This window comes from Mesoplodon densirostris, chromosome 6 (genome assembly GCF_025265405.1).
Source record: "Mesoplodon densirostris isolate mMesDen1 chromosome 6, mMesDen1 primary haplotype, whole genome shotgun sequence".
Classification (NCBI taxonomy): Eukaryota; Metazoa; Chordata; class Mammalia; order Artiodactyla; family Ziphiidae; genus Mesoplodon; species Mesoplodon densirostris.
The window spans coordinates 23,297,889-23,312,056 of NC_082666.1; the positions used below are offsets into that span (position 1 = coordinate 23,297,889).

At 54.0% G+C, this 14,168-nt stretch overlaps 1 protein-coding gene across 1 annotated transcript; it reads left to right on the top strand.

Moving 5' to 3' along the window:
- The first annotated feature begins 4,336 nt into the window (after positions 1-4,336).
- GRHPR (glyoxylate and hydroxypyruvate reductase) lies at positions 4,337-13,909 on the top strand. The gene is made up of 9 exons (XM_060100913.1): positions 4,337-4,466; positions 6,158-6,288; positions 6,689-6,761; positions 7,548-7,664; positions 8,775-8,863; positions 9,989-10,093; positions 10,870-11,005; positions 12,290-12,420; positions 13,571-13,909. The coding sequence occupies exons 1-9, from the start codon at positions 4,384-4,386 to the stop codon at positions 13,690-13,692; spliced, it is 987 nt and encodes a 328-aa protein (XP_059956896.1). The 5' UTR covers positions 4,337-4,383; the 3' UTR covers positions 13,693-13,909.
- The last annotated feature ends 259 nt before the right edge of the window (positions 13,910-14,168 follow it).

Sequence of the window (14,168 nt, forward strand, 5' to 3'; positions counted from 1 at the left end):
GCCATAAGAATAAAAAATGTCTGCATTAAAAATAATTAACAAAACCATAAGACAGGGGCTTCCCTGGTGGCACAGTGGCGAAGAATCCGCCTGCCAATGCAGGGGACACGGGTTCGATCCCTGGTCTGGGAAGATCCCACATGCCACAGAGCAACTAAGCCCGTGCGCCACAACTACTGAGCCTGCGCTCTGGAGCCCACGAGCCACAACTACTGCAGCCCACGTGCCACAGCTACTGCAGCCCGCGTGCCAGAGCCCGTCCTCCACAACAAGAGAAGCCACTGCAATGAGAAGCCCACACACCGCAATGAAGAGTAGCCCCCCGCTCGCCGCAACTAGAGAAAGCCCGCATGCAGCAACGAAGACCCAACACAGCCTAAATAAATAAATAAATTTATTTTAAAAAAACCCATATGACAGCAAACTCAGGGAAAGACCATATTTGCAACTCATATTACAAAGGGCTAATTTCCTTATTGTATGAATAGTACCTACAAATCATTACAACAAAGATGCCCAGCTCACCTGAATAGGCAAAGGATATCCATAAGTTACAGAAGGAAATGGTTCTGAAACGTATGAAAAGTGCTCAACTTGCCTCAAAAGAGAACTGTAAATTAAAATTACAATAAGATATCATTAAAAACAAAAATACACAGGAGAAATAGATGCTTTCATACATTACTGATAGGAGTGTAAATTGAACAACTTCTCTGAAAAGCATTTTATCAGTATCTATCAAAATTTTACAGTGCACATATTTTTTGACCCAGCAATTCTGCTTCTAGGAATTTATCTTACAGATGTATTTACCCGTGCACAAAATGACATTTTTGAAAGGCTCTTTGTTGTGGCATTGTAATAGTAAAGATGGGAAACATCCTAAATGTCCATTAGTAGGGGACTGGTCATCATTTGTGGTTCACTCCTACAGTGAAATACTCTGCATCCATAAAAAGCATGAGGCACCTCTGTGTGTATGGATGTGCAATGATCTCCAGGATACACTGCTGAGTGAAAAAAAATGGGGTGATGCAGAGTGTATACGCTACCATTTATGTGAAAACTATATGCATATTATTATATAAAACATCTCTGGAAAGATGTGACTGCTTCTGGGGAGAGGATCTGAGTGGTGGGGGACAGGGTAGGAGTGGCGATTTTCACCTTATACCCTGTGTACCTTTGGGAATTTGTATCTTGTGCATTTATTATCTATTCCAAAACTAAAAAAAAATACTTATTTAAAAATAGTACTTGAATAACTGGTTAACCATTTGGAAAAACATTAAGGAGAACCCCCCACTTCAAACTGTATACACAAAATGTTCCAAATAGATTCAAGATTTAAATGCAAAAGCAAATTTTTTTTAAATTAATTTATTATTTATTTTGGCTGTGTTGGGTCTTCGTTTCTGCGTGAGGGCTTTCTCCAGTCGTGGCAAGCGGGGGCCACTCTTCATCGCGGTGTGCGGGCCTCTCACTATTGCGGCCTCTCTTGTTGCGGAGCACAGGCTTTAGATGCGCAGGCTCAGTAGTTGTGGCTCACGGGCCCAGTTGCTCCGTGGCATGTGGGATCCTCCCAGACCAGGGCTCGAACCCGTGTCCCCTGCATTAGCAGGCAGATTCTCAACCACTGTGCCACCAGGGAAGCCCGCAAAAGCGAATTTATATCAGTCCCACAGAAACTTCCTTTCTTACTGTCATTTTGAATTTTTGCATGTTCCAAATTTCCATACCCCTGCTGGAGCTGTGGCCCTGACCCTCAGTCAGTCACCCAGGTGTCTCCCAGGCTGCCATTGCCTGGAACTTACTAAGAGCTCCATAAATCTCAGCTGCTTATTAATTTGTTTTACCAGTGAAGCCCAGGTCAGGCCTCTGATCCCTCTCCAGTTTGGATCCTTCCTCTCCCAACCACTTCACCTGATCCTCCTCAAGGGCTCTCAGCTGGCTCCATCCTCTGGCTCCATGGCCACCATCCAGTAGCACTATTGAGCACCATCTGGGTGCTTTGCCTTGGGGGAGGGGCCCCATTGATGTGTCACACCCCCTCCTGCCCCTGGTGGACAGGCTTGCCCAGTGTCCTTGCCTGTCCTTGTGTGGGGGAGGAGCTGGGCCCAGGTGTCACCACTGATTAACAGGATGGAGCCACTGGACTGTGCTGTCCCCAGAAGCCCTGGCCTGGGGACAGAAAAACACCTTGTTGTGTCAATAGTTGAGGTATTTCAGAAATTGTCCCCAAGGTGTCCTAGCAGTGCAGATAGCGGTCCGTGGGTGAGACATTTATTAATGTGTTACTTACAGGGAGAGATGGCAGGACAGAGCACTGGCCAGGGGCCCAGGTGGCCCAAAGAGCCAGCTCTGGCCCCTCCAGCGACTTGCTGTGTGACCCCAGGCTGGAGATGTCACGTCTCTGTGCCTGTCTCTCTTTCCTAGCTGGGCCTTGACGGGGCAGAATGGATTCAGATAAAATCCTCAGAGAAGAGACCACCAGGTAGGGCTTTTGCCTTCTAGGTGCTCCCAAGCCTGGGAGCAAGTACCTGAACAGGCTGTGGCAGAGATGAAGCCGGCAGAGCTCAGGGACAGGTCTGGGCCCCTCCCACTTGTACTGAGTCTTGCTTCAGCATCTGCATCTCTGACCAGCTGCTATCCCTGGGGTATATGTTTCCTTGGATGTGTTACTATTTATCAAGCACCTACGATGTGTGTTACCTTGTATGGTTAGTCCATTCAAGATGGCTGTTCTCTTGCTCTCTGTATATCCCCTGCTCTACTAGTCCCTGCTTCACTCACATGACTGTCCAATCCTCTTAATTATAGGGCTTAATGGTCCCTGGTAACTGATGAGCCCACCTGACGTCAATTCCCCCTATAAATGGTAGCCTCCTTCTCTCTCGGGCAGTAAAGACTGTCGCCATATCCTGCCCGCCGTCTGCATGGTGGGGTGTTGCTCCAAGACCCTTTGTGTACGATCCCCTGTCCAATCAACCACTGATGTCTTCGTCACTGTCTCCAGGCTCTTTCTTGGGTCTCAAGGCTGGACAACTACAAGGCTTGCAGGCCTGCAGGGTGCAGCCCAACATACCTGCTGTTGTAAGTACTATATATAGTCATTCTCTCAACAAGCTATGAGGGGGGGGGGTATCACTATTGTCCCCATTTTAAAGATGAGGAAACTGAGGCATGCAGAAGTTTAACAACTTGTCCTTAGTGGATGGCAGAGCTGTGATTTAAACCCAGACAGTCTGGCTCCTGAGCCTGAACTCCTCAACTCTTTCCTTCATGGCCTTGGTGCTTGGTAAATACCTAACATGGCCCAGGGCCCATGCAAATGTTGCTTGCTTAATAATCACAACAACCCTTAAAGGTAAGTGCTAATAACCCCATCTTGTAGCTGAAGAAACTGAGGCTTAGGAAGAGGATGTGAACCGACCAAGATCACACAGCTTGTTAAGTGGCAGAGCTGGGATTCAGACCCAGTCCACCTGATTGCAAACCCGGGGTCTGACCATGACCCCATGACCCCACATGTCTCTAGCATCTTGGCCCTGGCCCTATGCATGACCTGCCTCAAGCCAGTCAGCAAGTGTTCAGCAAACTGGGTGGCCCACAACCAATCAAACTCACTCTCACAACTGTGGGCTTCCTATGGGGAACTGCACCAAGTATTAAAGAGGTCATTCTGGGATTCAGACCGCCCTCATCCAGGCTCCTGTGTATGCACAATAGGCCAGGCTCAGAGCTCAGTCTGTGTGACCAAAGACCCCTGCCTGGAACAGTGTGACCGTGATGGAACAGACCTAGAGAAGATGGTCAGTGCACTCAGGCCCTGGGAATGGGGATGGTCCTTGACTGCAGCCCCCTCCCCCAGCGCAGTAGGCACCTTTATAGGCATCCACACACATTCACACAGGACTCTCCCCTGGATGGCCCTTTACCCAACGCAACCCCCAAGTCATGCCTGCCGGTTCTGATGCTCTGGGGCAGTGGGTACTCAGAGGTAGGCCCTGCGGGCCAAGGGTGCGAGCCTGGCACCAGCCCCAGAACCAGTCTCAGTTTCATTAAGGCTTGATCTCACACACACACACACACACACACACACACACACACACACACACACACACACACACACACACACACACACACACACAGGCACAAGGCGTACACGCGGAGCCCTAGTTACCCCTCACACAGACACACCTTCACTGCCACTGGCTCACAGCGCAGCTGCAATCCCACACGCCCCCGCTCTGCCCCCGCCCCCGGCGCCAGCCCGCACCCCCGCCCCTCCTGCTCCGGGCCCGGCCCTCCCGAGGCCCCGCCCCCTTCCCGGACTGCTTCCGCCCGCGGGGTCCGGCCCAGTATCCGGCGGCTGGAAGGTGAATGAGGCTTGTGCGGCTCATGAAGGTGTTTGTGACGCGCAGGATCCCCCCAGAGGGCAGCGCCGCGCTCTCCCGGGCCGCAGAGTAAGAGCCCGGCGCCCCCGCACCGCTCCGCGCGCCGAGTCCCCGCCCTCCTGGCGCGAGTTCTGCGGGTGGCGTCGCGGGAAGGGGCTGCAGAGCCCCAGGCGCCGCTCCGGGACCTCGGGCACTCAGCGTCTCCGGGCGGGTCGGGGTAGGCCTCCCGAGGCCCAGTTATTTTTGGTGGGGCGGACGGGGCGGTCCGTGGCGTCAGAGAGATCCGGGATCCTGCGCTTGGGCCTTGGCCGAACTTCCCAACCTGTGCCTGGCCAGGACGGTCTTGGAGTTTGGGGAAGCTTAGAGAAAGTTCTCTGGGGCCCAGCTTCCTCCAGGCCCGTTGCAGTGACGCTGGACCCGCAGCTCCCCTGGCCCTTGCAGTGTGGGTGGGGGAAAGGGCTGGAGCCCTCCCCAGCCATGGCCCTGGGGAGAGGGGAGACGTCCCATGACACAAGGGACAGGCTGTTAATCTTTTACCCTCTGTGGTCACTTGGCCAGGTCAGGGACCTTGGCAGTCACTGGATTACCTGGTCCCTTTGGACAGTTGGCAGGGGGCCTCTGGTAGTATTTCTTAAATTGAACCCTTCAGGTCAGCCTTGCCAGGTGCTTCATATTCGTAAACTCTTAATCCTTCAGTACTGTGAAGTCGGTACTGTAATTCCCACTTTACAGAGAAAATTGGGAGAGGTTAAGTACCTTCCCCAATGACCTTGTGTGGCACAGCTGGGATGTGAACTTCGCTCTGTCTGCTGCAGTCTGAGCCCTGCATTATGCAGGTTTGCACCACCTGTATCAGGTAGGGAGAAGGTGGAACCCAGCCTCAGAGACCAGTGCCAGGGGAAAATGAGATGTGTTCATTTCATTCAATGCAATAAAACCTTTGCTGAGGACTTGCCATGTACCAAGCATTGAGGGGGGAAGAGGGGAGAGCAAAAACAACAAGGGCACTCACTAATGGCAGCAGCTCACACTGCTATAGCGCTGTGCCACCATCAAAGGAGGGTGAAAGGAAGCCTGTGCCTGGGGCTTAGGCGCGGAGGTGCCGCGGCGGGGAATTCTGGGAAGTGCCAGCAGCTCTGTGTCTTGCGCATGTAGATGCTCCGTACGTGTTGGCTGCACAGAATTAAATGTCAAGGGCTGGGAGGTTGGGCAGCACCACGGGGAAACATGCCCCGTGCCCACCAGCCACCATGGAAGTGCCCCCTGAAACTCCTCCATGTTGAACTGCTTTGATCTTGTCCAAGTACAAAGTCAAGAACAAGAGTTTTTCATTTCATGGACTCATAGGAGAGGATGTGCAACTGGACAGGGAAATCAAGCCCCCCACTGGCCTTCCCAACAATAGGCAGCTCAGGCCCCGTAGCTCACTACCTGTGAGGCCTCCTGTAGGGGTAAGAAAGCGCTTCCTTGTGTTGAGCTGAGAGCCGTCCCTGTGACTTTCTCCTTTCACTTTAGGCCCCTTTCAGTCCTTGTCAGAGAGCTGTGCTCTGTGACAGTCCTTCACCCTCAGGACAGTTCTGAGGCCACCCACGCCTGACCTTGACCCGCCTCAGCCAGCCCCAGGCAGCTGGAGGCCAGAGCAAGCAGAAGACAATGTTTCCCACTCTGAGAGGGGTCTGCAGGGGGCTGGAGGGGCTTTGGGGGCCTGGGGGCACCTGCGGGGCTCCCGCACTTCCGAGCAGTCTTTCCTTTGCCTTCAGCTGTGAGGTGGAGCAGTGGGATTCCGATGAGCCCATCCCCAGCAAGGACCTGGAACGGGGCGTGGCCGGGGCCCATGGCCTGCTCTGCCTCCTCTCTGACCGCATAGACAAGAAGCTCCTGGATGCCGCAGGTGTGTGCACTGGGCAGGCCCGGGGAGAGTTCCAAGGGTGTCTTGGCCCTGGTGGACATAGCAGCCTGCTGCTGCTGGTTCCCCAGCAGGTCTTCAGTGACCTCTCTGAGCTCTGAGGGCATTCACTGCGGACCTAGGCCAGAGGGAGCAGTTGTGTGCAGTTCCATCAGGCACACACTGTGCCCCTCTCTCCTGGTGGTGAGTCCCCAGAGGGAGGCCTTAGGAGGGCAAAGACCATGGTGTGGAGGAGAGCCAGGGCCCGGGGCCTTCGTCCAGCTCTGCTCAGCCTTGCTTTATGACCTTGAGCAGGGCCCTGCCTTTTCTGGACCTGTCTATAGTATGTTGGAGGGCCTTGAATCCCATGAGGAAAGATACAAACAATGCTTTTTCTGCCCAACAGGAGCCAATCTCAAAGTCATCAGCACAATGTCCGTGGGCGTCGACCACTTGGCTTTGGATGAAATCAAGAAGCGGTAAATGCGGGCTTCCCTGGTGGCGCAGTGGTTGGGAGTCCGCCTGCTGATGCAGGAGACGCGGGTTCATGCCCGGTCCGGGAGGATCCCACGTGCCGCGGAGCAGCTGGGCCCGTGAGCCGTGGATGCTGAGCCTGCGCGTCCGCAGCTTGTGCTCCGCAGCAGGAGAGGCCACAGCAGTGAGAGGCCTGCGTACCGAAAAAAAAAAAAAAAAAAAAAAAAAAGAAACGGTAAATGCAGCTTGGGCTCTGGAATCAGGGCCTGGAGTGAGGGGTGACTACCAGAGAGGGAAAAAGAGGAGCTGAGTATTTATTTTTTTCTTCATATTCTTTGACCATTCAGTGAAAACGTAAGGTAGCTGATGATAAAATCTGCTCATGTGTGCACACATCAGTTAAGGTAAGGCCGAGCAGTCAGAAGCAGTGGGTAACAACGTCCAGGTGACACCCTTTCACATTCATTCTTTTTTTTTGACCCCCACAACAACCCTTCAAGTAGAAAAGGCAAGTATTATTATTTGCCTCTTTAGATGAGGAAGTTCAGAAAAGTTAAGTGGTTACTGGCTCCAGACTTTGAACCCCGATCTTCCATCTTATATCCTTCTCAGAATGGGAGATAATCAAGATGGGAATGAGGGCTGGCCATTCCTGAATGCTCACTTACAGCTCTGAGCTTCCCGACAGGCAGCGCAAAGAGGGAACAAAGCCGCATCATGGCAACGTCCCAGCAGTAGAAATTGGTGAAGGTGCTTGAGGCCAGTGTTACCGCCAGATCTTTGATTCGTAGTGGGATCCGTGTGGGCTACACCCCCGATGTCCTGACAGACGCCACGGCCGAGCTCGCTGTCTCCTTGCTGCTCACCACCTGTCGCCGGTTGCCTGAGGCCATCGAGGAGGTGAAGAAGTGAGTGAACACTTGGCAGGGAAGTCGACTCTGCTCAACAGCTAGTACTTAGCACCCACTATCACCCTGGACCAGAGGTGATCCTGTCCCCGGCTGTGCCCCAACTAATGAGGGGGGGACAGACTCAGGCACGATACTAAAGTGCACAGCAGAGTTGAAATAAACAGGGCATGAAGGGAAATTGTGGAGGAGGAGCGTGGATCAGAGAAGGCTGCGTGGAAGTGGTAGCCAGTGGGCATCCTCCTGAGCCCTTAGAGGGCCCTGTGCACCATCACGTGGGAATCCAAAAGGCTCTAGAAACTGAAGGTTGTTTCATTTCGCTGCAGATACACCAACGTGCTTGATATGGGTGCCACCCCAGATGCTGTTGAGGGTGTTATGTAGAATACAGCATATGCACCTTACCACCTTCCTAAAATCTGAAAATTTAAAAATTCTGGCCTGAGGGTTTCAGATCAGAGATGTGGGTCTGTACATCCAGAGTCGGGAGAGGTACTCCAGGTGCGGGGACTGGCTTGAGCAAAGGCCAGGAGGCGTGCAGATACAGGCTCTCAGAGAATGTGTACTGGGAGAGGGGATTTGAGGTGGGGATGTGGCAGGGACAGAGGCTGCATGGGGCTGACTAGACACGGTGCTGAATGTCCCTCTTACCCTTCTGTCGAGGGAGTTGGTCCCTTCATTGGAGGTGACTCAAGACAGGCTCTATTCCCCTGTCCACCCAAGGCAACAGGGGTGGGCCTGTGGCTTCCCTGGAGCACTGAGAATACTGGTTTTGGAATCCTACATCCTGGGTTTGCAACCTGCTGCTCTGCCCTGGCTGTGTGACCTCACATAGATTGCCCTTTCTTGTCTCAGTTTTCCCGTCTGCAAAATGGGGGGAGAACCTGTAAGGCCCCTTCCAGCCTTCGGATTCTGTGTCCCCAGTGGTTTTAAAGGAAGAGTCAGTCACGCTGCTTATCGGCAGCACCCAGTGGCTGTAGGGGTAACGCATGCTCCTCTCAATCCTTGACTGGAGGGCTGGGCCTGTCCCTTGGACCACGGGGTCTGCACAGCGGCCCTCATCTTTGCCTGAGACCAGAGCCTCTAACCCGTCCCTCTCTCTCCCTGCAGTGGCGGCTGGACCTCGTGGAAGCCCCTGTGGATGTGTGGCTACGGCCTCACACAGAGTACCGTTGGCATCATTGGGCTGGGGCGCATAGGTGAGGCTCCCATCTACCCAGATTGGTACCCTGGCTCTCAACGTCTTGGTTTGAGTCTCTGACACCCCGTGTCCAGATGCTGACAATCCTTCTTTGCAAAGAGTCGCCGTACCTGGGTGCAGTAGGGATATCTCTAGTGAGAAGACACAGCATCGTAAAACACAGGCCAAAAAATAAAATAAGGAGTTCCTTAAGAACTCACTAGGTGATAGAAGCAAGTTGTAAGAGCCAGGGTTCATTATGATTATAGCTGCATACAGGACAGATGAAAGCGATGACGGCTGCAGGGTCGAGACTTCTAGGAGGGGTTTACTGTGGGAGAGCCCATGCTGCCCCAGGCCTGGGTTCTGGAAGGCATCTGACTCCTAAAGCCTTAATTCAGGAACCAGAGGGTCCAGCGGACAGAGCTTACCTGTGATTCTGAGGCAGGGCAGAGCTACTTTTCTTCCAGTGGCCCCCAGCGCTGGAGAAGCCTGGCATAGGCCGGTGGCTCTCTGGCACCCTGCCTGGTGCAGAGGTGAGGGTGAGGATGGGAGGGGTGCATAAATTGTCGGGCCAGCCAGCAGCCCTGCCTCCCACACTAGAGGGCTGCTTGGAGGAAGCCAGCAGCTTTGGGACATGCTCTGCGTCTGAAAATCCAGCTGCCCAAGCCTGTCCCGGCAGCAGTGTGTGTGCAAAGGGTCAGGGTCGGGGTGAGTCAGCAGTTGGGCTGCGCCACCAGAAGGTCGGGTGGGGTCTGTGGGTGCACCACCAGAAACAGAGGGTCCAGAAGGAGGAAGGGGACCGTGTGCTCAGACCTCTGCTGGGCTGCCAGGTCCAGTGCTCAGGGAAGGCTAGCAGATGGCCCTCAAGATGGCCAGCACCGTGTGAGGACAGCACAAGTCAGTCACAGCCACACGAGCTGTGGTGCTGCCTTCAGATCCCTGAAGGACTATCACACGGACCCGTGAGGGCAGTGTGGGCTGGCAGGGGGCTGGGTACAGTGTGGCAGGAGTGGTTAATGTTGGGAAGGGCCTCCCCACCCCCACCCTTCCCCCAGGGGCTCCCGCTCTCTGGAGCTGCTGGGCGCTGCCCTGCCCTCTGAGGGACTGGGAACAAGCACTGACTCTGACTCCTTGCCTCCAGGCCAGGCCATTGCTCGGTGTCTGAAACCATTCGGTGTCCAGAGATTGCTTTACACAGGGCGCCAGCCCAGGCCTCAGGAAGCAGAGGAATTCCAGGCAGAGTTTGGTAAGTAAAACCTCTATTTCCACAGGAACCCCACCTGTGCTCGGCTGGATGGTTCTCCGTGTTTGCTGTAACGGCAGCACTTTGGGGCAGGATGCAGGAGCTCCACGGTGTCTGTGGCGTGCCTTAGGTGTTGTCTGACCTCCCTGCTCCTGCACGCAGAGGCCCATTCAGGGAGCAAAGGGCCTCACCCAGGCCACACAGTGAGTACCCTCAATGCCAGAGGGACTCCAGGTCTCCTGTCTTGCAGGGTCTTTTTATCACCATTGTCCATGTACAAACAGAGCAGCAGGGATGGTGACACATATAAGGAATTGCTGGGAACTTTCATGCAAAGTTTCCTTAATAAACTGGTGAGCGCTTACCCGCCAGCCTTGTGTCCTGGTGGATCCAGCTCCCTGGCAGGCGCACAGCGTGGTAAGCAGAGGGCAGGCTGGATTTCAGCCACTCCACCCCCTTGGCACATTGGGCCTTGAAGGTGGTGAAAGCCAGAGTGGTCCAGATCCCATTGTGTGACCTTGAATAAGCTCCTGCCCCTCTCTGGCCTCAGTTTCCCCACCTTTAGAGCAGGGGGCTGGCTGAATGATATAACACACCAGGATCCCACAAGTGTCTGTTGACTTTGTGTGGTTATTAGAGTTCTCCAGGTAGAGACGAGGCCTTCAGAAAGCATCTTGGGAGTTTCCATTATGGGCGGAGGGAGGAACAGTCAAGGTTCCCACCCTCTTGCTGTCCCTGACCTGGGACACAGCACCTGATGGAGCCCTGCCCTCCCGCAGTGTCCACCCAGCAGCTGGCCGCTGAGTCTGATTTCATCGTCGTGGCCTGCTCCTTAACACCTGCAACCAGGGGGCTCTGCAACAAGGACTTCTTCCAGCAGATGAAGAAAACGGCCGTGTTTGTCAACATCAGCAGGTATCCTGGGTCACCAGGCAAGCCTAGAGAGGGGCTGTCCCTGCTGCTGTGACCTGGTTTTTCTTCCCCATGGGCTGTCAGTGAGACTCAGGCTGAGCTTACTGCCCTTGATAAACCAATCAACCAGACAACTCAGAAATACAGTAAAGGCCCCAGAGCACGTCCCAGGTGCTCAGAGCGGGGCCTGGCCTGTCTGGTTCCCAGCAGTACCCTTGGCCTTGCTCAGGAAGTGAAGGCACTGTGGCAGCAAGTTACCAGGTAACCCTATACCTCTAACCACAAAGGGGTGGCCTTAATGTTCTTTACAGCCCTTTGGAGGCCAACCTTCATGGTGCTGAGCCTGGGTCTGTCTGTGTGAGTCAATGACAGCTTGAACCCTCCTGCTCCTGGGCAGACAGACCCAAAACCCAGGTTGTCTTGGGTCCTCAAAATGTCCTCGGGGTGCCTTTAGGCCACTGAGCATGTTATGGGGGCAGACCTTCCCTCTCTGCCACTCCAACCCCTTCTTAGCTAGTGCCCTTTGAACCCACTTAAATCAACTTGGAGGCAAAGATGGGCAATGGGAGGGGACTCCAAGGGCTCATCCACCCCAGAGGTGCCTGTAGTTACTGATGTTCAGCTGCAAAGGGGGTGCCTTTGGGGTGGAGTCAACATGCAGGAACACAGGGCTCGCGCTGATGCCAACCGTGTCGTGTTGCTTCCGTCGTGTACCCAGTACTTCAGGGCACTGGGTTACTTATTGCTGCACGAGTATCGTTGAGTGCACAGTGTGAAGTCTTTAGCAAACCAGTTCTCTACTCCAGTGGTTCACTGATGGGACGGATATCTGCTCACTTGGATGGATGTAGTTGGGTGTATCCTCAGGTCCCTGCCTGCAGTTGGGCAGGTGCCTGACACTCGCTGCAGTGCTTGTCAGCCGGTGGTCGGGAGCCCAACACACATGCAGGCTCTGGGTCCCGTTCATGCAGTGGTGCGTGTAAGTAAGCTTTGATCCTCCTAGCACTCCTGGGAGTTAGGTAGTGTTCTCCCTATCATACAGAGGAGGACCCTGAGGCACAGAGAATTGGAGACACTTGCCCAAGGTCACACAGCTGGAAAGTGGCAGGCCGGGGTTCTCTGTATTACTGTACAAACTATAAATAAGTATACTATAAGGCTTACTGCTTTGAAAGTTAGTGCCAAGTGCCAGGTTGATGGAAAAATTCATTCTCTGGGTGGTTCTGCCCTAAAGGCGACCTGGGTAGAGGGAGCTTTGGGGCACCCACATCACACTGTCATTCTCAGGGGAGAAGTGGTGGACCAGGACGACCTGTACCAGGCCCTGGCCAGTGGTCAGATTGCAGCTGCTGGACTGGACGTGACGACCCCAGAACCACTGCCTACAAACCACCCTCTTCTGACCCTGAAGAACTGCGGTAAGAACTGTGCTTTACCAGGAACACTTCACCCGGCCCCAGTTCCTTTCCACCATAGCTTGTGAAGCCGGCTTGCAGTTCTCCCAACACTCGGGTTAAGCACTGCGCCCCCAGAGACACAAGCCACAGCCGCCAGAGGTGGGAGTCGCAGCTCCAAACGCCCTTTCTCAGGCTAAGTTTTAACAGTCATACCCTTTTCCCTGTCCCCTAGCCCCCGGGGAGGTAGATGCGTGTGGCATCTCAGCCCCTGTGACACCTTAGTGCAGTGGTTCTCAAACTTTTTTGTTCATCGGTCACCTGGAGGGACTGATCAGACACACGGTGCCAGGCCCCGCCATGCCTCTGCCTCAGGGATGAGACCTGAGAATGTGCTCCTAACGTCTCCCATGCTGCTGCTGCCCCTTGGCCGGGGAGCACTGTGAGAACCACTTACTTAGCATTCCTCTTTAGACTCCTCAGTTACTGTTAACAGTTCTTTATATTACGGTCTCTCTGTTCGGCTAGCTGGTGTGGTTTCTGCCTCCAGACTAATATATAACCGAGTGGAAGGGCCTCAGGCTGTCTGGGCCAGTCCCTGTCCTTCACTTATATTCTGAAAGGGAAAACCAAAGAGAAGGGCCGTAGCTGCCTTCCCCACAGTGAATGCTCCCATTATTGGAGCCCTTGGAAGCTCTACCATCCCCGCCCCCGTGCCTGTCTGAGAGGAACATTGGCTGTGATGGCCAGGCTGTTGCCCGGAGCTGGGAAAACTCCCATCCCCCCAAGCCCTGGGCCTTTAGCTTGGTGCCCTGGGTATTGCTTTCGAAAGGCGCGCTTTAGGGACGAGTGACCTCACTTGCTCTGCAGTGGGGCCAGAGGGAGCTGTGCTGTCCAGCCTTTCACCTAGTTATTTCGGGAGATCAGAAGCCCATTTGAAGGGCTGCGTCTAGACAGGCTCCAAGACTCCTTCTAACCCTGACATTCTTGTGTTCAGGATACGTAATTCTTGTCACCCTTGCGTCTGGGTTTCGGTAGCCCTGGGGAAATAGAGTGCTTAGTGAGAGGAGGGAAGGCAAATCTTTTTATAGGCACATCCTAGCCATGAAAAAAGGGCCCGAGTTAAGGCTCTTGAACCACCCTCCTCATTTCCCTTTCTTCCTCTCCTTTCCAGTGATCCTGCCCCACATTGGCAGTGCCACCCATAGAACCCGAAACACCATGTCCTTGTTGGCAGCTAACAACTTGCTGGCTGGCCTGAGAGGGGAGCCGATGCCCAGTGAACTCAAGCTGTAGCCACACGGGAGACACTGAGGCTAGGAGGCAAACGGCCCCGGGATTCTGTCAGATGCGCCCAGGCTTGATTGGACCCACAGGATGGGAGCCAAAGAAAAAAGTCTGATGTGTACTGATTCTGTGGAGGGAAGACTGGTGCTAATGGATGTGCTCCCACTTTTGTGGTTGGAAGCATCTGAGCCCAAAGTGTGTAATTCTATTAAATAATTCTCTGAGAGACCGCCTGGGCATGTAACTGGGAGAAGCTGAGGACAAGAGCATCTGCTTACATTTTCTAAATCAGGGCCTCTAGTGACTGCAGGTTCTGCTTCCAACCCCCATCCCCACGCATTTTAATTATTAGACCCTGTCCAAACCACCTTACCCCTCGTCCTCTGCTAAAATGCCTTCAAGTGTCCCTCACTGAGGACAGAACAACCACAGCCCAGTGGTGACCACGGCAAGTGGACCTGCTCCCTAGACCGTCGGACAAATTA